At 44.6% G+C, this 23,944-nt stretch overlaps 1 protein-coding gene across 1 annotated transcript in view; it reads left to right on the top strand.

Moving 5' to 3' along the window:
- The window catches only part of TLK1 (tousled like kinase 1), a gene marked incomplete in the record, with an annotated part of 2,832,579 nt that overhangs the window by 2,704,685 nt on the left and 103,950 nt on the right, over positions 1 to 23,944 (top strand). The window contains 2 exon segments of the mRNA XM_044075520.1: positions 13,503 to 13,614; positions 13,702 to 13,809. Coding sequence (XP_043931455.1) covers positions 13,503 to 13,614; positions 13,702 to 13,809 — 220 coding nt within the window.

The following is a 23,944-nucleotide window of genomic DNA, read 5'->3' as shown; positions in this document are numbered from 1 at the left end:
GACCAAGAAAACTGGTCAATCTTCAGCCGAATCCATGACTACTACTGAGGCCCCTGCTACCTTACCTGAATCAGCCTCAGAAATTTTGCCTACAACTGTGGTTCCTAGTGATTTATCAGACACCATCCCTTTGGATGTCTCTACCCCAGCACATGGTGCTGCTAGGCCTCCTGCAGCCATGTCTATTAAGGCCTTTGCCAGGGCTAAAGCAGCCAAATCTGCTAAATCAGTGCCTGTTAAACCCCCCTCACTCAGGCCCACTTCCAGTTCACAAATGCTTACTCTGGCAGAAGATTTAATATCCTTAATTAGGGGATCCCAATCTCACCCAGACAGGGCCTCTCAGCCCCCAGAAAAGAGACCTAGAGCAGAGCCCCCTGAGCCTGTGTCCTCTGATGATTCTGCGGATGACTCAGACATTACAGACCAGCCAGAGGCTCCTTTTTCCAATTATGAAGATTCCGATGCTGAAGAATCCATTCCAGCTGCCTCTCCACCAGAGGAATTCTCCTTTGGGGAAACCTTACATGCCATGATAGAACAATTCCAATGGCAGGGACAAGATTTCTCAGATTCAAGAAAAAGGCTGAGGACTTTTCTGCACTTACCACACATAGGCCCTTAGCTATACCTCCTGTTCTGCCTGTTGTGGACGATGCATTTAATGATGTCTGCACTGCACCTGATTCTTTACCTCCAGCCCCTGCCAAACCAGATAGATTTTACAGGGTGCCAGACACTCATCACCACCTATACAAGGCCCCACTTGCAGACCCTGAAACTATATCCCAGGGGCCTAAGGCAGTAGCCTCGACCACAGCAAAAAACCCTATTCCCTCTGAAAGGGAATCCAGGTCCTTAGAGAGATGGGGAAAAAAGTCTACACCTCTGCTACTCTCTCAGCTAGAGCTTTAAACTGTCAGTTTCACATGATCCAATACCAAGAGTTTATGCTTGATCAGTTAATTAAAAAGCTGTCCTCTGATGAATCTTTAGATAAGAAATATGTATTAGAAATGTTGAATAACATCCAACAGGTTAGTAACCATTCCTTAAAATGTGGCTATGATGCACTGGAGGCTTCATTTAGATCAGCCATGACTGGCACAGTGATAAGAAGGCATGCATGGTTGAAAGAACAGGTCTTACCGGATCATGTTAAAGCAAAGCTATTAGATGCTCCTATGGATAAGGCCAGTCTATTTGGGGAACCTGCCCAGCAGGTAATGAAGAAAATGGAAGAAAAGGCAAAATCTGTACAAACAGTTAAAGATTTCTTACAGGGTCAGCCCCCAAGGTTTAGCAGGAACTGGCCTGCCAAAAATTGGTCCTTTCCTGACTCCACAAGATCCCAAAGGGGCAGGAATAGACGCTCTAGGGGCAGAAATCAATCCAGAGGAGGTGCCTACAGAGGACGACAGTGGCAAGGCAATAACCGAGGCACAGACACAACCACTGCCACTGCAACAGGACAATCACAGTGACTTGACTCTGACTCCGCCTGCCAGGGAGCGAATAGCAGCACCATTAGGCGGAAAGTTAGCCTTATTCTCAAAAAATTGGCACTATATCACAAAAGACAAGTGGATTTTGCAAACCATAGGCCAAGGCTACCGGTTCCACTTCCACACCTTACCAGTAAAAAGAGGAATGCCATACCTGCCTCCAAATCAAAAAATAGAAGCTCTGCAGCAGATAGCGGAATTAACAAAGATGAGAGCTGTGGAAAGAGTACCAATGACAGAACAGGGCAAAGGATTCTACTCCAGACTCTTCCTAGTGCCAAGAAAAGAGAAAAACTGGAGACCTATTCTCGACCTGTCCATCTTAAACACATACATCATTGTCCCAAAATTCAAAATGCTGACCCTACAGCAACTTCTTCCCATGCTGGGCAAGGAGTGTTGGCTGGTAACTCTAGATCTCAAGGAGGCATACCTGCACGTCCCCATTCGACCAAATTGCAGAAGATACCTCAGATTTCTTGCAGGATCAGTGCATTATCAATTCTCAGCATTGCCCTTTGGCTTATCTACTGCGCTTAGAGTATTCACAAAATGCCTGGCATCAGTAATCGCTCACTGCAGAGTACAGGGAATCCAAATTTATCCATACCTGGACGACTGCCTGTTACAAGCGGACAACAAAAGCAAGCTGACAACAGATTTACAAAGGGTCATTTACTTGCTACAAGCCCTGGGATACACAGTCAATTTACAAAAGTCAAGGCTGTTACCATCCCAAACAAGGACTTTCTTGGGCGCGGAATTGGACACGGTAAAGCAAATGGCATTCCTAACTGCAGAAAAACAAAAAGAGCTCCCTCTTTACTTCCTGGCATTAACAAAGCAGAACAAACTAACAGCAAGAAAAGTTCTGCAGGCCTTGGGATTCATGGCATCATGCATAATCTTGGTCCCACATGCCAGACTGCATATGAGAAAGTTACAGTGGTACCTAAAGAATTTATGGTCTCAACACAGGCACAGCTTAGAAACAGAAATACCACTAATCCCATGCCTAAAACAGGAGTTCCTGTGGTGGGCTCAAGCATGCCAGTCAAACCCAGGCTTACCCTTCCACAACTTCCGAGCACGCCAAACCATCACAACGGACGCCTCAGACCTAGGATGGGGGGCGCACATGCTGGACAAATGCGTACAAGGACTGTGGACTCAGGACCAGCTGCACCTGCACATAAACCAAAAAGAAATGCTGGCAGTAAAACTGGCAATCCAAAAATTCAGACCATTCCTCAAGGAAGGCCATTTGATGATAAGGACAGACAACACCACAGTCATGTGGTACATCAACAAACAGGGAGGCACTCATTCATACCCCCTATGCAGAATGACTTTGGACCTTTGGAATCTGGCTCTCAGCTACAACATCCAGTTACAGGCAATATTTGTACCGGGAAAAGAGAATACCCTAGCAGACATTTTAAGCAGAACCACCTCGGATGCTCACGAATGGATGCTGCACCCGGACATCTTCAAGGCCATCACAAAGAAATGGGGAATGCCACAAATAGATCTATTCGCTTCCCCACTCAATCACCAGCTCAAAAAATTCTGCACAAGGACATTCCACCCACTTGCATGGAAGGTGGACTCTCTATCCTTCAGCTGGAAAGGCCTGACAGCATATGCATTTCCACCTCTTCCCTTGATGCACAAAGGTACTACTGAAAATCAAAGAGGAACGTCCAAGGATAATTCTGATAGCTCCGAACTGGCCAAGACAACACTGGTACCCATTGCTGAGGAGCATGTCTCGGGAGAAAATGTGGTCAATACCCCTGATGCCTCTGATGTTAACTCAGAACAACTACAACATCATACATCCAAACCTAAAAACCTTGCAACTGACTGCCTGGAACATCACATAGCAGCAACTAACCCAGACCTTTCCCAGAGGGTCAAAGACATTATCCTTGAAGCTCGCAGACCTTCAACAAGAAGGAACTATGCAGGAAAATGGAAAAGGTTCGTCATTTGGAGTACTGAAAGAGGAAAAGATGTGTCGAACATAGATATTGCTAACATTCTGGAGTACTTGGCAGAGCTTCTACATACAGGCCTGTCCTATTCCTCCATCAAGATACATGCATCAGCTACATACAGGCCTGTCCTATTCCTCCATCAAGATACATGCATCAGCTATTTCAGCAGAATACAGCTTTGATCCTCCTGTCTTTTCACATCCTCTACTCAGGCAGTTCCTCAGAGGGATCAAGAATGTAAAACCTCCTAGGAAACCACCATTACCAGCATGGGACTTGAACTTTGTACTAGAAAAGTTGACACTCCCTCCGTTTGAACCAGCAGCAACAGCAGAGCTACAACACCTGTCACGGAAAACTGCTTTCCTACTGGCTATTACTTCAGCAAGGAGGGTTTCGGAACTACAGGCCTTAATGGCAGTGCAACCCTTCCTAATCTTCCATCAAGATAGGGTGTCCATGAGAACTAATCCTACATTTATGCCTAAGGTGGTATCCAGAGTGTCTTTAAACCAGGCAATCCACCTACCTACCTTCTTTCCCAATCCACAAAACAGAGGTGAAAGAATGCTGCATACCTTGGATGTACATAGACAGTTACGCTACTACCTGGACAGAACCAAAAGTAACAGAAAAACTGACCAGCTTTTTGTAGCCTATGCAACAGGAAGGGAAGGAAAAGCAATTTCCAAACAGATAATCTCCAAATGGATAGGAAATTGCATAAGATTCTGTTACTCCTACCATGGAAAACCAATTCCACAGAACATAAGACCTCATTCTACAAGGGCTACAGCCACTACCACAGCTTTCTTACGAGGAGTGGCAACCAAGGACATTATTGAGGCGGCTACTTGGACCTCCGTGCATACATTTGCCAAGCATTATAATTTACCTCTATATTCTAGATCCCGAGCAGGGTTTGCCACTGCTGTACTGCAAGGGATCCTAACTACACCATAATTTTATTCCTCCTCCCTAGTTTTGGCTATGGTATTCTACCCATTTGTTATGACTGCAGATGCATCCATGAAGGACATAGTACAGTTTTGTACCTACCATAAATGTAGATGTCCGAACTGGATAGCATCTGCAGTCAGGATTACCTCCCTCCTTCCCTCTGTGGTACTCCTAGGGTATTTACCCTCCTAATAGCTAGCTGCGCCGGAGTCTCTTATGGTGTATTTGTTTGTATATATGTACATACATGCTTATTTTTTGTGTTTGCCTTCTACTATTTTGGAAACATTGGCATTTATCCAAAATTTAGCTTTCCAAGAGGGCAATTGGCATCTGGGGCAAGAAACACTGAGGAAAATGGCGTCGGCTGATGCCTTTATACCCGAAGACCAGCAGAGATGACGTCGGGTGAAGTGCGACATCAGCGGCCGGACCCAGACTTTGGAATCCGGCCGACCGAAGGGCTGCCTGACGACAGGACAACCCATTTGTTATGACTGCAGATGCTATCCAGTTCGGACATCTACATTTATGGTAGGTACAAAACTGTACTTTTTGACTGCAGCTGTATTAGCACTCTAACATCTACATTTATGGTAGGTACAAAACTGTACTTTGTGTGTGTTTGTGTGTGGGTCTTGGGGTTTAGTTACTGTTCCGTCCTTATGGTTGAACAGCCTAAAGTTTTTTTTAAAAAATGCACAGAGTGTGGTCACAAGCTCTCACCAGCCGATGGCCACATTCTGTGTGTTCTTTGTTTAGGGGTCTCCCATTTGTCAACCTCCTGCGACATTTGCGCGGGTTTTAACCCCAGGGCCTTGAAAGACCGTCGGGCTAAACTCGTGGCCAAGGGTCTGCTGCCAGCTTCTGCCCCTAGAGTCTGCCTCGGTCTCTGCTCCAGCCAGTGACGTCTTGCAGGCAGGGACTCAACCTCCCGCTCATCCTGCGGCCTCAGATTCGTTCCAGAAAGGTAGGGACAAGAGAGAGAGAGAGGGTGAAGCGCCACAAAGAGGGGGACAGGCCCAGGAAAAGATCCCCCTACAGGGAGTCTCTCTCCAGCCTCTCTTCTAAAGTCCCCAGGTCCCATTTTCCTCGGCTGTGCTCTCCCCGTTTTTCGCCGGAGCCGATGGAGCCCTCTGAGCCGAGGCACTCCCCTCAGATCCAGCCAAGACCCGCTTCGATCGCTTCTTCTTCAAGGTCGACAAGGAGTGTCTCCAACCTTGACATGGACAGGCTGATGAGGAGGTTCATCCAGATTCAGATGGGGGTCTTACTAGGTCCCTCTCCCATTGGAGAGGGTCCCTCTACAGCTCTGTTTCACCCAATCTCTCCTTCCCTGATCCGACCCGACGCTTCGGGGTTCTCTGATCTGAGGCCCTTTGGAGCTGTGGGTTCAGCGCAGATGGTTCTTGTTTCCTCTATGCCGATTTCGGATCCAGGAGACTCTCGGGGCCATGGTCAGGGAGTCGGACCCGAGGGTCGAGGTCATTCTCTTTCGGATCCCATCCTTGGTGCCCAGACTACCCTGCCTTCGGCTCCGATCCCTGTTTCGGACCCGGGGAGGGCCTCATCCTTACGTGTTATGGAGGTGGGCTCTCCATCGGCATTCGGGGCAGTGGAAAGGGTTCTCTCCCAGGGCTAGACCCCACAGCTCACCTACTCTGATCCTACCCAGACCTCTCTGCTTTCAGATTTTGCTCCCTTCACCGTGTCTCAGGGACAGCCCGTGCCAAAGCAACCCCAGGTTGTTCCCCTCAGGGGAACCCTCGGAGGCTTACGAGTCCTCTTCAGAAAGTCCCACTGGAGAGGAACCTCATAAACGCAAGTGTAAAAGGAGGTACTTGGACTCCCCTGAGTCCATTACCACTGACTCTGACTTGGATGAAGGCGAGGGTTCCCCCAGATCACCTCCCGAGGATGTCTTCTTCGGAAACGTTATGGAGATCCCCTGCCAAAGAGGAGGTTGGTCAGCCCCCAAACCCTCTATGGATGAGTCCATGTTTCTGGAGGCCTTTGGCGCGGGCCCATCTACCAGCTGACCCTTTGGTGGACCTCATCACCACTAGGGCATGGAAGGATCCTGACACCGTGGAGCCTATACCCAAAAGACCGGACAAAATTCTTTCCCCACTATCAGATAGGCAGGCATGGTCCAAAGGAGGCCCCTGTGGATGCTTTGGTGGTTGCAGCTGCCACAAAGAAGGAACTGGCACAGGAGAGTTCCTCGATCCACCCACCAGACAAGGAGTCCAGGTCGATGGATCATTTCGGGAAGCGTATGTACTCGTCAGCGACTTTTTCTATTCGTGCGATGAATTACTTGGCACATGTTACCCGACTGCAGCGTGATCTTATAACGGAACTGAGTCGCCCCCGGAGTCTGTCACAGCAGGACAAGCAGTCCTTTACTGGGAAGATGACTACACTGAAATCGGTGACAAATGCATCTATGCGTCTCCTCTCCCATGCTACGGAGGAAGCTGCTAGAGCTTCTTGTACAGGCATAGCCTTGAGGCGACATGCCTGGATCAGACTGTCAATTTGTGGACCCCTTTAAGGCGTCTTTTATTAATGCCCCTTTCGATGGATCATCCCTCTTTGGGAAGACAGTACGCGACACGCTCACCCAGAGTGAGAAGGATGGAAAGACTTTGTCTGCCATCGGAATCCGCTTCTCTAACCCCCCAGAGATCCTATTCCAGGAACCAAAAGGGGCAAAAGACGTGGTTCCGGAAATCACAGTCTTTCCGGGACACTCAGGACTGTTCGTCCCCCAGAGGCAGAGGGGGACAAGACTGGCGCCATCCCAGAGGGTAGAGGAGGTCCCAGAAACTTTGGGTCTAGGGAACCCTTTTCTGACAGGCCTGCACAGCAACCCTGAGGGGTTGCCCGACTGCTCTACTCTGGAGGCAGTAGGGGGAAGATTCTCCTTACATCCAGCGGCATGGGAGTCCATTACTACAGACCGCTGGGTGTTAAACATCATATCCAGAGGCTATTCTGTCCCTTTCATATCATCCCCCATAACTCTAGCACGCCTCTCAGATGTTCCAACTGATCACAGGGAGGCCGCAGCTTTACAGATTTCGAAACTGTTACAAAAACGAGCCATCGAACCGGTCCCCCCGACCAGTCCGGATCAGGCATCTATTCCAGGTTCTTTTTAGTGCCAAAGAAGACGGGGGACCTCAAGCCCATACTGGACCTGTCTATCCTCAACTTGTCGGTAGAGAAACAAAAATTCCGGATGGTCACTCTACAGTCCATTCTACCATTTCTAAGAGAATGCGACTGGATGTGCTCGTTAGACCTCCAGAACACTTACTATCATATCAAGGTCCATAGAAGCTCCAGGAGGTTTCTGCGCTTCTGGCTAGGGACCGGTCACTTTCAATTCAGAGCCCTACCCTTCGGTCTCACCACAGCCCCCAGGGTGTTCACCAAGGTAATGGCAGTCATAGCGACTCACCTGAGACTTCAGGGCATTCAGGTATTCCCCTACCTAGTTGACTGGCTCTTCGCTGCATCCACCAAATGTCTCTTGTGCCAGGCCCTACACTACTTTCTCGGTCTGGCTGACAAGTTAGGCATCACGATCAACCTGAACAAGTCCCACCTGGCTCCAGTTCAGGTCATAGACTTCCTCGGGGCACGCTGGGATACTATTCAGTCAAAGATCTTTCTCACCCCAGAAAGGATAAGAAATCTCAGACTCCACATGTCAGCTATCTCAGAGCACTCTGTAGTCACAGCAGGCAATGTTCTCAGGGCTTTGGGTTCAATGGCAGCTTCCATTTCCATTCTCCCTCTTGCACATTTTCATTTGAGAACCCTTCAGTGGAATGTAGCAGTTCAGTGGTCCTGGCTAGACCTTCCGATGACTTTCCAAATCCGAATCAACCAGACATGTAGAATGTCACTCCAGTGGTGGCTTCAGTCATCAGACATACTTGCGGGGCGCAGCTTTCTAGCCCCGCCGGCCCAAGCCACGGTGACCACGGATGCCTCCCAGCTGGGTTGGGTGGGCACTTCCTGGGAAGAACAGTCCAAGGCACGCGGTCCCTACTAGAGACCAAGCTACACATCAGTGTCCTGGAGATGAGGGCAGTGCTTTTAGCGTTGAAAGCCTTCCATCCTGTCCTACCTCCAGGGACAGTGGCCATTCAATCAGACAACATGGCAGTAGTCTGGTATATCATCAAGCAGGGAGGGACCCGATCCTACCCTTTTTGTCACGAGGCCATTAGAGTTTGGGAGTGGGCCATATCCACCAACCATTTTCTGATGATAGTGCATATCTCGGGACGCTCCAACATTTTAGCGGACAGTCTAAGCCGTGCAATCCTTCTGCCTTACGAGTGGTCTCTAAATCCATCGGTGGTGAAGAGAATTTTCCTCGTATGGGGTCAACCTTGCTGCGACCTCTTCGCGTCTCCTTCCAACACAACGTGCAGCAACTTCTTCGCTCTGATCCCCCCTCCAGGGGATGTCCCAAGGGACACACTAGTCCATGCTTGGCCTCCCGGGTTACTTTATGCTTACCCCCCATTACCTCTGATACCGAAGTTCCTTCAGAAAGCTTGCCGGTTGCAATGCAAAGTCATTCTCATAGCTCCCTTCTGGCCTTGCCAAGTGTGGTTTCCCTTCCTATGGTCTCACCTTTTGGCTCCTCCATGGACTCTAGATCCATGCCCTGATCTATTTGCTTATCCGTCGGCTTGCCCCTACCCAACCTGGACAGTCTCAAGCTGACAGCGTAGCTGCTCCAGTTTCCATGATCATCAGAACTCCCGGACTTTCATCCCCTGTTAAGAACATTCTGGTAGCATCTCTCAAAGCCTCCACTAGGAATCTCTGCAGTAGCAAGTGGAGACGTTTTTCCATTTGGGCCTCTCAATGCAATCAGATCCCTTTTACAGCCCCTATTCCAGTCGTTTTAGATTTTTTGGCTGGTCTCTTTCAATCGGGCACAAGTTCTTTCACCATCAAGGTTCAACTGGCTACCATCTCTAATTTCCATGTAGGCGAAAATAAGGTTGCTCTGGCCTCTGCCAAACTGTGTAAAGCGTTCCTAAAGGGCACCTTTCTCTTGCGACCTCCAGTTAGAGACAGTTCCTCCCTGGGATCTGACTTTAGTCCTTCAAGCATTGACCTCTCCGCCTTTCGAACCTGCTGGTTCAGTCCCTATGAAATTCTTGTCTTGGAAGATGGCATTCCTGGTTCCCATCACCTCAGCTCAAAGGGTTTCAGAGTTACAAGCCTTATCCTCTGTGCCCCCCTGTACAAACCCCTCCTTCCTTCCCAAGGTGTCCTCAGCAGCCAATATTAACCAATCTATAAATTTGCCAGTTTTCCTCCCATATTTCCCTACCGAAAGTCGGATCAACTGTCTCGTTTTCAAAACCATGTTAGGGCAAAGCAGTTTCGAAAGTGTCCTTAGCAAGGTGGCTCACTCTTTTTTGTATTGCACAAGTATACAAGGACAAAGGCTTATCTCCGCCTGGCTTACTGAAGGCTCATTTCACTAGATCAATGGCCACGTCTGCAGCTTTCTGGTCAAAAGTACCTTTAGATGATATCTGTGCGGCAGCCACGTGGGCCAATTTGCATACATTTATCTCTCATTATAAATTAGATTTGATCTCTAGAGGGAGAGCATCCTTTGGCTCTGCGGTGCTCAGAAATATCCTTCCATAAGGGCCTCCCAGGAATACTAGTAGCTGGGGACTCTGTCCCATATGTGCAGAAAGAATGAAGTTAACTACTTCAGATAAAGAAGTTATGTACTCATCATAATGTTCCATCTGAGTAGTTAGACTTCATTCTTCTGCACCTTCCCTCCCTCCATTTCTCTCACTATTCAGGTCTTATCCTGTTTGGATTGTGGGTTACGTTGCTAGTTAGTGACAGCAAACTCGATCTGGGGTCAGGAGGAAGTGATGTATTATAGGTAGGGGAGGAGCTTGGAGCTCGGAGCTGATGCTTGTAAAAGTTTTGCCAGTTCAGATCTGAATACCCATATGTGCAGAAGAATGAAGTCTAACTACTCAGATGGAACGTTATGGTGAGTACATAACTTCTTTTTTTCCCTTCTATGTATTTCTCAACCTTCACACAATTCCTCACTTTGCTCATGTGTGCTGCAGTCATTATGCTGTGACAGGTAAAGAATGGTAGCAATCTAGCAAGACTTGTAGAACTTTCAGAGGGTATCTCTTTTTGGCTAGTTAAGGGATGCTCTATCTCTGCTATTAATCCATTGGCAGTTTACTCAACCTAGTAGCTAAGGACTTTTGAGCATCAGGATATACAAAACTGTTTGTTTTTAAAGCTCTTATGGCATAGGCAGTTTTAGTCACAGATAAGCTTTCTAGCTTGGATGTTGCCAAAAGGAATTGAGTTTTCTATGCTTCATACACATAAGACAGCTAGAATGTTAGAATTTCTTTCCCTAGCATGGCTCATCTCACTGTTTGAATCTCTTTCTTTCCAATTGCAATAAAGAAGGATTCTGTTCGCCAGTTTGTTTATTTATTTTTAACATTACCTAAGGCAGTGTCATTTTTCTCATTATCCAAGTTGCATGTTTCTTTTAAAAATTGCGTGATGATCTTGAAAACAACTGGCAAACGTATCTCCCATACAAAGTTCCATCTGGAGTCTGTGAAATTTCATGAGATTGTATTGCATTGAAGGTGATCTGCTGGAGAGGGGGGTGCATGATTTAAAAGGTATATTACTCGTATATGGGCATTGTCTACCTAGTATATAGTCTGAGCTGACATGAATACCTTATGGTATGGTAGAAGATGATTTATATCAATCTGAGAAGCAAGTATACCCTTCGGGAGGGGAAGCTAGCACACTCAATACATCAGTGAAACTCATATCTATAAAAAGAATTTACTTGAGGGACAGTATTGCCTGCATAAGGTCACCCTGACTGTTCCATTTCCCTTCTAATTTGTACATCTCTTTCTAAAGGCCATCCAGTCCTGCACATTGTCGGTTCCATCCTGCCCTTAACCTGGAAGAATATGTACATTGGTTAATGGAAGTTTTAACCTGCTTTGTTTTAATCACTTATCCCCCTTTTGAATTAGTATGGCCACCCCCTTACATTTCTTCTTGCCACAGCTTCTGTAATAATAGCTAAGCCTTGAAGTTTCTCATGCCCTAACCGATCCAGGTGAGTTTCCTTGAGCAACAAGAATGCTGGTTTTCACCTCTTGGTGTGTGGTTATCTTAACCCACTTAACTATGTAGCTTGTCATTAAGAATATATAATTTGTTGCATAGCCGTCCCACCTGTCATGATATCCACATGTAATTAAATTCAGCTCTTCTATGCATTACATTTTAGACATCCACTGGGATATAAAGTGAATAAAGATTGCTAAATCAAAAAAAAAATATTTACACATGCAGTGCCATAGCTAAATCATATGTCCTGGGCAGTCTCGCACCCAGTGCCCTTCTCAAACAAAAGTTGAGGACCAAATAAAGGTCTTTCCATAACTGAGTACAAAAAAAGAAAAAAATTACTTCTGAACTATGGCAAGCTCCTTACTATAGTTACTGACTCGCTGTCAGCTTCTAAATGCAAACATGAATGCAGTAGTGGCAGTCATTTAAAGAATGTCAGTACTGTACTCGTCAAACCCCTAACAGGTTGTACCTGGGCTAGCTACTCCTTTTGCCCACTTTAGTTGTGGCTCTGGCAGTATGCAGCCCAAAAGGATTACAAGTACAGGAAATTAACATTTTCTGTTTAAACAAAGAATTTGTATACAAAACCTATTCATTTTAGTTTCCAAGGAGGAGTTAAATTGTCTATTAGGATGGGGGTTGTATTTTCCCATATATGTGTAACAACCAGGCTTAAAGAAATTGCCCGCCTTGGCTATGAATTTGTAAGGGATTTTCATCCCGGAGATCTGCAGTGAAGCCCTTCTAATTGCAGAACTCTTGCTAAAGACAACAGCGTGGATGTCTCCATCTAGGAATGAATTTGCTAAGGCAACCTTAAGTGGAATGCTGTCCTAAACCACTAGCACACTTCTAACTCAACAAGTGTGAATTTATACTTTTTTTGGGGAGGAGGGGACCTGCTTGCTGAGTTTGCCGGGAAGGAGAGGTTGTTGAACTGGAATTTACCCCAGCTTTAGGTCAAGAGTATTTCAACCAGCAGGTCTGCAGGCCTTCTGGTTTTCATTATATAGGTTGCTGAGGATCATGGTGTGTGTTTTATCATCTCGTATTCTTCTGTCAGTTTATATGCTGGTCTGAGCAAAGGAAGTGATGGAACAGGATGTGGTGGATGTTCCAGAATGGTTTATGCTAGCAACAGAAGTTAGCAGGAATGTGGTGCTGTCCTGAAAGATTACTGAAGGCTTACGTTTGTTGTCTGTCCGGTAAGAGATATTTTGTAATAATAATCGGTACCTGTTGGCAGAGTTGCCCTCTTATCTGGAGTTAATCTAGATTGCTACTTAAAAATAAACTGTTCTTTTGTACCACTTTTGGCCATATCTGAAATAGAGTATGTTCTGTATTCCACATTGTCTCCTAACTGGTGTATTGTACCTCAGACCTGTGCTATGAAGCAAGCACATTTGCCACTTTGTTCGCCAAGTGCTTTAGAAGGGTCATTTTGGGCATAATTAGCGTGATTGTTGCAGTAGAACTCAGCAGAGCTCTGTGCGTGAAAAGCCTGTTGAAAATGTGTTTGGTTTGGTAGCTCCACAGAAGTTAATCTTGCATGGTATTGTAGTGAAGCAGAATAGAAATGGACACGCAAGAAGCCTGAAAGCAGGATTGTGAGAACCGAGACAGTTATTATGGATAATTAAGTTCCTAGCACTTAGAGGTGACATTCTAGCAGAGGGTTATACTAAAGGCTGTTTATTTTTGTTGTTGTCTTGTAATATGTTCAAAATGCTGTCTAAAACACTTGTTAATCTAAAAGTAAATATTGTTGCTTGAAGATAAACTGTCAAAAAACATTGCTGATGCAGTCTTGCTTTTTACTTGACAGGTACTTGCCACCAGAGTGCTTTGTAGTTGGCAAAGAACCACCAAAGATTTCTAATAAAGTTGATGTGTGGTCAGTCGGTGTGATTTTTTTCCAGTGTCTTTATGGACGAAAGGTATTTTCATATGAATGGTTCTTGGTCCATTTTAAATATTTTGTATTGTTTGTAAACACAAGTATAACACACGTGTTTCTTTGGTAGCCTTTTGGTCACAACCAGTCCCAACAGGATATTTTGCAAGAAAATACAATACTGAAAGCTACAGATGTCCAGTTTCCTGTTAAGCCTGTTGTAAGCAATGAAGCAAAGGTAATGTACACAGCAGCTTAATTGCATAAAATTGCAGTTGTGATTGTATGCGTGTAAAATCCAAGATTGCTGTACATTTGTCAGTCTTTTCTTCTACTTTCCTTCTCTGTTAATTTCCCAGACTCTCAGATATGGGAAGACACTGTGGCCTTAAGATATTGTGGTAGTGAGGGCATAAATTCCAGGAGTTACTGCTTTCAGCTCATACACATACTGATTTTAGATCAACTTTTTGCTCTTGAATCATACCTAAAAATCTTTTACTTGGCTGTTTAGGTAGATTTCACGTGTTATTAAATGAAAATCAAAATGGAATTTATAAGAAACCTGAAGGTAGGCCATATTGTCTCTACATTACTGCATCACATAGTTATGGAAGAAGTAATTTGAAGGAAAAGCAAAATTACATTGTATTTTCTGGATTGATCTTCCTGCAGACTAAGAAGAAAAATCCTGTATGGAAGATACTTTGGTGGTCTTTGTCATGTTTTGGTAAGCTCTATAAAGGCTTTATCTGTTTTTTATAGAGGGATTGACTATTTTCATTATGCAGTGAAATCTTTACATCATCCAGTCCTTATCCTTCATACTAAAGGACTACTCATCCTAGTTAGCATTGAACCAGCAACCTCCCTCCTGGAGCTTCCGCTTCTACTCTAAATCCCACAGTGTGCCATGCCTCCTGCTGATCTGGTTTCTGATTTTTAGTAATCGAGAGTTGTTGCGTCAAACAATACAGCTGATAATTTCAGTAGCGTTTTTCTAACTGATTGATTATTTCCAGTTGTTGGAGTCTATCAGAATTAGTCAATGCATTTTTCAAAAGTTTTTTTTTTTATATAGTTTTTTGTCAGTTGTCTTTCCCTCTCCCCTTAGGCATTTAGGCCAAGTAGTTGGGCATTTTTTCACTATATTTTTTTATTGACATTTGTTAACCGGTTTGGTCCAACTGGACCAGTGGCCCATTTTCAGTGGAGACCCGAGGAGAAAAGCTCCAGATCACAAAAGTTTCATAATTAAAAAATAAAATTCACACTCAATAACATTACAGTACATATATTAGTACACACTTCAGGATAATACAAGGTTGGAATCCAAAAATGAAAATAAAAAAAATTAAAAAACAAGCACGTACTTCTTAAATTAAATAGAATATATAGATACATATATATATATATATATATATATATATATATATATATATATATATATATATATATATACAGATAGATAGATATACGTATATAGATAGATAGATAGATATATGTATAGATATATATATATAGATAGATATATGTATATAGATATATATATAGATAGATATATGTATATAGATATATATATAGATAGATATATGTATATAGATATATATATAGATAGATATATGTATATAGATATATATATAGATAGATATATGTATATAGATATATATATATAGATAGATATATGTATATAGATATATATATATAGATAGATATATGTATATAGATATATATATGTATATAGATATATGTATATAGATATATAGATATATTCGTGTTTCACTGTTGCAGTCATTACATTTGGGTAATCTGCTGGCAGGTTGCCCTCAGTCGGCCTGATTAACAAAGTCTTGGGTCCTGCGTCGGTTGCTGTCTCTTCTTCCATGACGACAGGTCATCAGAGGTATAAAACATGCAACTGTTGCCATTACATCAGTCTTTCTTGCCGTATGGTGCCCGAAGCAGAAGCATTTCGCAAGTGCCGGTCGGCCGACTCCTGAAATTTTTGTTTTTGAGTTTCAGATCCGAAGTCTTCAACTAAAAAGCTAAGTACCCCGTTGGGGAAACTTTTTCTTGCTCCTTACCAATGTCAGTAAAAGTTAATAATTGTATTACTTGTGGGAAGCAAATACCTCATAAGGATTTTCATTTGTACTGTATTCCTTGCCTAGGCCCTGACCACGACGTACCTTGCTGTCGGTTCTGTGATTTATTTAATCAACGCACCATTCGTCGCCGGTACATTTTTGCTTCTAAATATTTTAGCTCACGGTTTAATTATCCAGAAATGACGGTTAGCAATCCGACTACCGGAATACCTAAAAAACGCAAAGAAAAAGACAGAGACAGGCCGTTGAGGTCCAAAACTGCCAACGACGCTTCTCCTAAGCCAGTCACCAGTTCGCCTGTACTCAGTGAGGCGCTTTCACAGCCCCTGATACCCGCTACTTCTGATTCGCAGGCCTCTACTGAGACCAATTCGGAGTCCGGTATGCCGCGAGATGCTTCAATTATGGAACCCACGGATGTCTCTACCTTGAATGGGTCTGGAGCTGCTGTGTAGGCACTGGCTTTTGAGGGTGTATTCAGGCCTACAGATTTGTATATTAAACTGCCGCCATCTTCAATATTAAGGCCAAAATCTCCCTCTGTCTAAAAAAAAAAAAAATGACGCCTAGGCCACATGTCCAGGCCCCCTATGCCTAAAAAACAATTGATCAAAATGGCTAAAGATTTAATTACTCTCATCAGGGGTAGCCAACCCCCCCCCCCTCTCTAAGAGGCCTAGGCAAGAAATTGACTGAGTCTTCTGAACAGGATTCTATTTCTTCTGACTCTTGTAATGAACAGGAATTGTGTCTATACCTACTTATGTGGACTGAGGATTCCATTCCTTCTGCTTCTCCTCCTGAGGATTTTTCTTTTGGGGAAACTTTACATACCTTAAGGGAACATTTCCACTGGGAAAGTCAGGATTTTTCTGAATCTAAAAAGAGGCTTAGGGATTTTCTTCCTCTTTCTCAACATAGGCCTTTGGCTCTACCTCCTGTTCTAGACATTGTTGATGTGTTTTCAGAATCTAGTATGGCTCCTGATTCTCTGCGCCCGGCTCCTTGTAAGCCAGACAGAGATACTACAGGGTTCCTGACTCCCACAAATTCCTTTTCAAAAATCCTGTTGCGGATCCTGAAACCATTTCTCAGGGCCCCAAGGGCATTAAGGTGTCTACTGCTAAAAATCCTACCCCTTCTGATAGAGATTCCAGGGCGCTGGATAGATAGGGTAAGAAGGTCTACACTTCTGCAACCTTGGCAATCCGGGATTTAAACTGTCACTTCCATATGCTAAAATATCAGCAGCATATCATGGGACTGCTAAAACTGAAAATGATGTTGATTTCTGACTGTGTGGAAAATAAAATTTACAGGATCTGTTGCATTCAGCTGAACAAGTTGGAAAACATACTTTGCAAAGTGGTTTTGATTTTTTGGAGGCCTCTTGCAGGGCTCTGTAACTGGGTCTGTGCTAAGAAGGCATGCTTGGCTCAAAGAGCAATCTCTGCCTGATCATGTTAAAGCAAAATTGTTGGATGCTCCTTTACAACAGGACCGTCTCTTTGGTACAAAGGCTGAAGAAGTTCTAAAAAAGATGGAAGATCAAGCTAAATCTATGCAGACTGTGAAAGATTTCTTAGAAGTGCAACCTCCGAGATTTAGTAGGCACTGGCCTACTAAGAACTGGTCCTTTCCAGTTCCTTCAAGTCAAACCCAGACATTCCAAAGGCACCAGGTTTCAGTCCCAAGGGACTTTCAGAACAAAGCAATGGGGAGCCTCCTCTTCCAAATCTGGAAACAAGACACCTCCCTATGGTAAGCAGTCTCAATGACTTCCCTCTACATTTAGCAAGCACTTACCTTTTAGCCGCCCCTTTGGGGGGAAAACTGGCTCTTCATGCAAAAAACTGGCAAGTTATAACCCAGGACAAATGGGTTTTAAATATAGTATCCCAGGGATACAGATTTCATTTCCACACTTTGCCAACTCCAAACGAATGGCCAGACCTTCCCCCAAATCAATGGGCAGAGGCCCAGAAACAAGTACTTTCCCTCATGAGCATGGGAGCTATTCAACTAGTACCAGAAGAGGAAAAGGGACAAGGTTTCTATTCAAGACTTTTCCTGGTACCCAGAAAAGACAAATCATGGCGTCCAATTCTGGACTTATCTACTCTAAACACCTTTCTGGACATTCCAAAATTCAAGATGTTCACTCTTCACCAGTTACTTCCTATGCTAGGCAAAGATGCCTGGTTGGCAACTCTAGATTTAAAAGAGGCTTACCTGCATATCCCAATCAGGGAATCTTGCAGAAGATACCTCCGCTTGAAAGCAGGCTACTTGCATTACCAGTTCTCTACACTGCCCTTTGGCTTATCTACTGCGCCCAGGGTCTTTACAAAGTGCCTGGGTCCAGTAATTGCATTTTGCAGGCGAAGAAATATTCAGCTGTATCCATACCTGGACGATTGTCTAATTCAGGCAGAAAACAAGGACATTCTTCTAAAACATCTGGCGTTTGTAAAAAGGGTTCTAATTTGTCTAGGGTACACTATAAACGGAAATAAATCACAACTTGTACCCCCTCAGAAAATTACATTCCTGGGTGCAAGCTTGAATACAACTGCCCAGATTGCTTTCCTTACGCCAGAAAATCAGAAAAGCAAATTCATTTGGTGACTGACTTCAAACAGGTGGCCACAAAATTCCCTGCTTTCTGCAAGGCAAATACTGCAAGCCTTGGGGTTCATGGTCTCCTGCATTCTTCTAATTCCATATGCAAGACTGCATATGAGGAAACTTCAGTGGTATTTAAAAAGTCTATGGAATCAACATTGTCACAGTCTGGAAACAATGATTCCTATTATACCTTGCCTGCGCCTACAGTTCCTATGGTGGGCAGAGGCCTGCCACCAGAGCAAGGGACTGCCATTCACACCACTCCCTACATATGCATCAGACTATGCATGGGGTGCTCATCTGGCATGGAAGTGCATTCAGGGAAAATGGAGCCCAAATCAAATGCACCTTCATATAAACCAAAAAGAAATGCTAGCTGTACAGAATGCACTGACAGCTTTCAAGGACTACCTTCATCCAGGACAATTACTGATAAAGATGGACAGCACCACAGTTATGTGGTGCATAAACAAGCGGGGGGGGGGGGTACACACTCCTACCCCCACTGCAAACTAGCCATGGCATTGTGGAACACTGTCTTGAGCTATCAAGTACAACTACAAGCTCAATTCCTGCCAGGAAAGCTGAATACTCTGGCAGATGAACTAAGCAGAAATCTCATGGACCCACACGAATGGAAACTGGAACCAGATTTTCAACATGTTGACACAAATGGGGGGGGGGGGGGCCCTGACATAGATCTTTTTGCCTCACCCCAGAACTTTCAGTTGGACAGAGTTTGCACAAGAACACATCACAAAAAAGCCTGGAAAGTGGATGCTCTGTCCTTCAGCTGGAAAAACCTATCGGTCTGTGCTTTGTGCTCTCCAAAGTTCTACTAAAAGTCAAACAGAACAAACCAAACATGATTTTGATTGCTCCAGACTGACGTCGCCAACACTAGTACCCATTCCTGCGCAGTGTGTCACACACTTCACCTTGGCACCTGCCTCAGTCACCTACCTTACTGTCTCAGCAGAACAACCAAACTCTGCACCCTCAGCTCCAAACTTTGAATCTTGCAGCGTGGCTAATCACCTAAATGCACCCTTAGCGTCACTCAGCAAACCTGTGATGGATGTCATTTTGGAGGCGAGAAGACCTAGCACTAGAAAATCTTAAGCTGACAAATGGAAAAGATTCTGTTTCTGGAATCTATCTCAAGGGATAAGCACAGCAGTCCCCAACATTCCTCAGATTTTGCAATACTTAACTGAGATGCTACACAAGGGCCTGTCCTTTTCTTCCATAAAAATCCATGCCTTGGCCATTTCAGCTCATTACAACACAGAACCTCCCCTCTCCTCTCATCCTCTGCTAAAGCAGTATCTCAGAGGGGCCAAAAACTTAAGACCACCCAGGAGAGCTCCAACCCCTGCCTGGGACCTTCATTTTGTATTGGAGAAACTCACTCCCTCCTTTCGAGCCAGCTGCTACTGCAGACTTAAAATTTATTTTCTGGAAAACAGCTTTCCTTTTAGCAGTCACTTCAGCTAGAAGGATTTCCGGATTACAGGCTCCTGTGGCAGTAGAGCCTTTCATAATTTTTCATGCGGACAGGGTATCTCTCAGGACCAACCCATCCTTCATGCCCAAGGTGGTATCCAGTGTGGCTCTTAGTCATTCCATTCATTTGCCAACTTTCTTTCCCAGTCCACAGAACAAGGGGAAACGGATTCTGCATTCATTGGATGTACACAGGCAACTTAGATTTTACTTGAACAGGACTAAATCTCAAAGAAAATCTGAACAACTGCTGGTAGCATTGTGCTGCAGGGGCAGAGGGAAAGGCTATTTAAAAGCAAACCATTTCCAAATGGATAAGCCATTGTATTCGTTTCTGCTATAAGCACCATGGAAAAACTATCCCCCAGGGGATCAGATCCCATTCCACTTGGGCTGCATCTACTTCAACAGCCTTTCTCAGAGGTGTTCCTACCTGGGATATTCTAGAAGCTGCTACCTGGAGCTCAGTTCATACTTTCACCAAGCGTTATCATTTACCAGTTTTCTCTAAATCCAGAGCTGGCTTTGCCACTGTTGTCTTGCAGGGCCTTATAGCTGGTCCTAATGCTGTATAATTTCCTCCTCCCAACCATAGCTTTGGGAATCTTCCCAAATGTAATGACTGCAACAGTGAAACACGAAGAACATAGTACAGTTGTGTACACTTACCATAAATGTAGATGTTCGAGTGTATTCACTGTTGCAGTCCTGGTTACCCTCCAGCCCCCTGTTTTTCTCTGGCTATAACTTCTACTTTCTTTTACTATGCTTAAAAGGCCTTTTGGTGTATTTGCTTTTGTTTGGAGGTATATTTTTGTGTTTTTAAATTTATTTGCTCCCCATTTGGGGGGAACCTGACATTTGGGGCAAGAAAAACTGATGTAATGGCATCGGCTGCTTGTTTTATACCCCTGACGACCTGACGTCATGGAAGAAGGGACAGTAACCGGTGCAGGACCCAAGACTTTGTTAATCAGGCCGACTGAGGGCAACCTGCCAGCAGATTACCCAAATGTAATGACTGCAGCAGTGAATACACTCGAACATCTACATTTATGGTAAGTGTACACAACTGTACTTTAATTGCTGAGATTTTATCAGTTATTTAAAAAAAATCCACATAGGTTGTTGTATCTGTGTAACTGCTTACTTTAATAAGGAACCCAGAATATTTTTTGGTATTAGGGTGGAGGTTGCAATATAGCTGCTTTTTTGTAACCAGTTTTTCACACAGTTATTAGTGATTATTTTTTCCCATTCTGACCTTTCTTCAGGGAGATAGACAAGGATAAAGCCTTTGGATTTACAAAGTATGGCCAATGTGACTACAGTATTCTGTCACAGAACACTCGTAACTTGTGCAGTTTGTCTAGATCTGGAGCACCTTTAACAGGACTGTGATGTTTGTAAGGTAGTTGATTCCATTACTCTGTAGGGATGCCATAATAATTTGATCCATATGAGGCTTCTTCCCTCCAAGAAAAAAAAAGGACTGAGAGATGAGGAGAAGAGATGTTTTGAGGGGACCAGACTCAGTAACTGCCCCACTTTTCCTGATTCCCTAGAATCGGACCCGCCACAACTGAAAATTCTCATTTCCTTTGCCAGCTTCCCAAGCTTCCTTTTTCTGGGGTTTCCTAAATAGAGGTTATGGTAGTACCTGGCCTCTCTGAAGAGATTCAGTAGCCTTTTTTTTCTCAGAGAGGGAGTTTATCTATTTAAAATATTGGCCATCTTTAGCATTATTCTGTTTTGCCTCTGCTGCGTGCTCCCTATCTGACCCTCTCTTGGTCTAGAAGTCTATCCATTACGTTCACCAGGCAAGAGTCAACTGAGAGGAGTCATTGTGACAGCCATTAGGGTTTTTTGAGGCTTTTTCATGTTTTTCTTCCCGCTGTAACAGTGCATACACTCAGAGGCTGTGTGCATGAGATGTGCAGTGTACATCTGCAGAGGGTATCCTGTGATTCCGCATTGAGTGTTTCCTCCAAACAGCCTTGCCTGTTCCTCTCACAGTATGAGCAATGGTCTCTCCTGTCTTCACCAAGTAGATTATACAGCCATGTGTGCATCTAAATCTACACAAACCTTCTCCTGGGGAGGAGAGTAGGCCACACCCCTTCACTCTTTCTCCCTGTCTGGCTGCCCCACTCCCAGGTCCACTAACTGAAACCTGGTCGCCTAGGTTGCAGTTGGGATTGCATCCCTTTGTGCCATAGTGCCAGTGTCCTTTTCAGCACTTTCTTTGAAGTCTAAGTCATTTTTAGAGATCCGCTGCTCATGCCAGCTAGGACAAGATGATGTGGGCATTGGTTAAGACTTAAATTAAGGTGGATGTCCAGAATGCCCTCTGTTTCTAGGACTGACAGTCCCATTCCCACAACCTCATATGCTCCTTTCCCAGGCCTAGTGTCTGCATCAGGAATTTGGAGCAGAGGATTATCCCAATGCATCTGTGTCATGGCACCGGTGGAATGATTTCCATTTCCACTGACCCTTTTGGACAGTGTGGTCTTGAAACCCATTCTCTTGGTGCCATAGACTACTAGGTACTATGGGCTCATTGTTGAGGCTTTGGCAGCAAGGTAAGTCCCTATCCCATCAAAGCCATTCTTTGCATCAAGTCCTCAACATTTGTCCTCTTGAGGCTAAAATCAGTATTGGTGTCATTCAAAGAGGATACAATTGATATTGGCTTGGGAGGCGATGACAGACTTTCTTAACTGCTATGATGACTTTCACCTTTTCCCCAAGGCATTTGTATATTGGCTAAATACTTGTCCACCCTATAGTGAGTTTCTTAGGCAGTTTCAGTTTTCTAAAGTTTCCAGCATAAAACAGAATCCGAATAACATTAAGGTATTACTGCTGAACACTAGGAGCCTTAACAAAACTCCATTCCCTACAAGCATTCCTTATCCTGGAAAACATCAATGAATGAATGTAGCATCACAGAAATTTGGTTCAAGACCAATAAAAGCACTCTCAATAGTATTTCAGTGTCTGTAACACATTGCAACCCACTGCATTAGATGAAGGCGCTAAAGGCAGTGGTGTCTCCATATTCTTAGACATTTCACTTCCAGACTTGTTAGATAAGATAACCTAAATATGTTCTTTGTGTTTCACTGTTGCAGTCATCATTGCTAGTTAGCCCTCAGTCTGCCCGAATACTAGAGTAAGGGGTTTCCCTCCTGCATCGGCTGCCTGGTGTCTGAAGCTGACGTCAGGTCATTAGGGCTATAAAATGAGGCAGCCGACATTACACCAGTCTTTCTTGCCATGGAGCCTGAAGCAGCAACAGTTCGCAAGTGCATCTGTTGGCTGTTGCCAGAGTGAGGGAGTAACCGTCTAGAGCTAAGTACCCCATTGGGAAGCCTTTTCTTGTATTTAACCGATGTCAGAGAAAGTTAATTATCTCCGTTGTGGAAAATGGATCCCACACCGAGACTTTCATACCCTGTGTGTCACCTGCCTAGGCCCAGGCCACAGTGCCCTCGGATATCGGTTCTGTGCTCTGTTTAATGCTAAGACTATTAGGAGAAGGGCTGAAATTGTAGCTAGACACTTGAGCGACAGTATTTCTCACCGCAAAATGCCATTGGTCGGTCAAGCTGCTGCTGGTGAATTTCCAAAAAAGATAAGGAAAAGGATAGGCCTCAGAGAGTTAGGCCGTCTGACAATTATGATCCGAAGTCAGCTAGCCTTCCATCCATTAGAGGAGCCGAACTCAGTGAGGCGCCTTTGCAGCCCCTGATGCTAACCAAGGAACTGTTGCAGGCCTCCACCGAGACATGTTTGGAGTCAGTTATGCTGCCAGATCCATCTTCTCCTGCCGGTACATTGGCCTTCAGTCCGGTGGTTGGGTCTGAAGCTGCTTTGCAGGCACGGGCTTCTGTAGAGACCATTACCAACGACTGACGTTAGGCAGAGACAGATGACCACGCCGCCGGTTAAACTAACCTTCCATTAGGCCATTGAATCCACGAGGCCCAAGACCAGGACTACCCCTGAAAAGACCCCATCCCAGGGGCCCAGCCACTGACTTCCTTCCACCCAGCCTGCCACACAGTTGCAGCAGGTGCTCAGAATGGCAAAGGATTTAATCACTCTGATAAGAGTAAGCTAGCC

The sequence above is a fragment of the Protopterus annectens genome, chromosome 6.part1 (assembly GCF_019279795.1).
Source record: "Protopterus annectens isolate FY-2018-M chromosome 6.part1, PAN1.0, whole genome shotgun sequence".
Lineage (NCBI taxonomy): Eukaryota > Metazoa > Chordata > Ceratodontiformes > Protopteridae > Protopterus > Protopterus annectens.
This window is presented reverse-complemented; position numbering and strand designations above follow the sequence as displayed.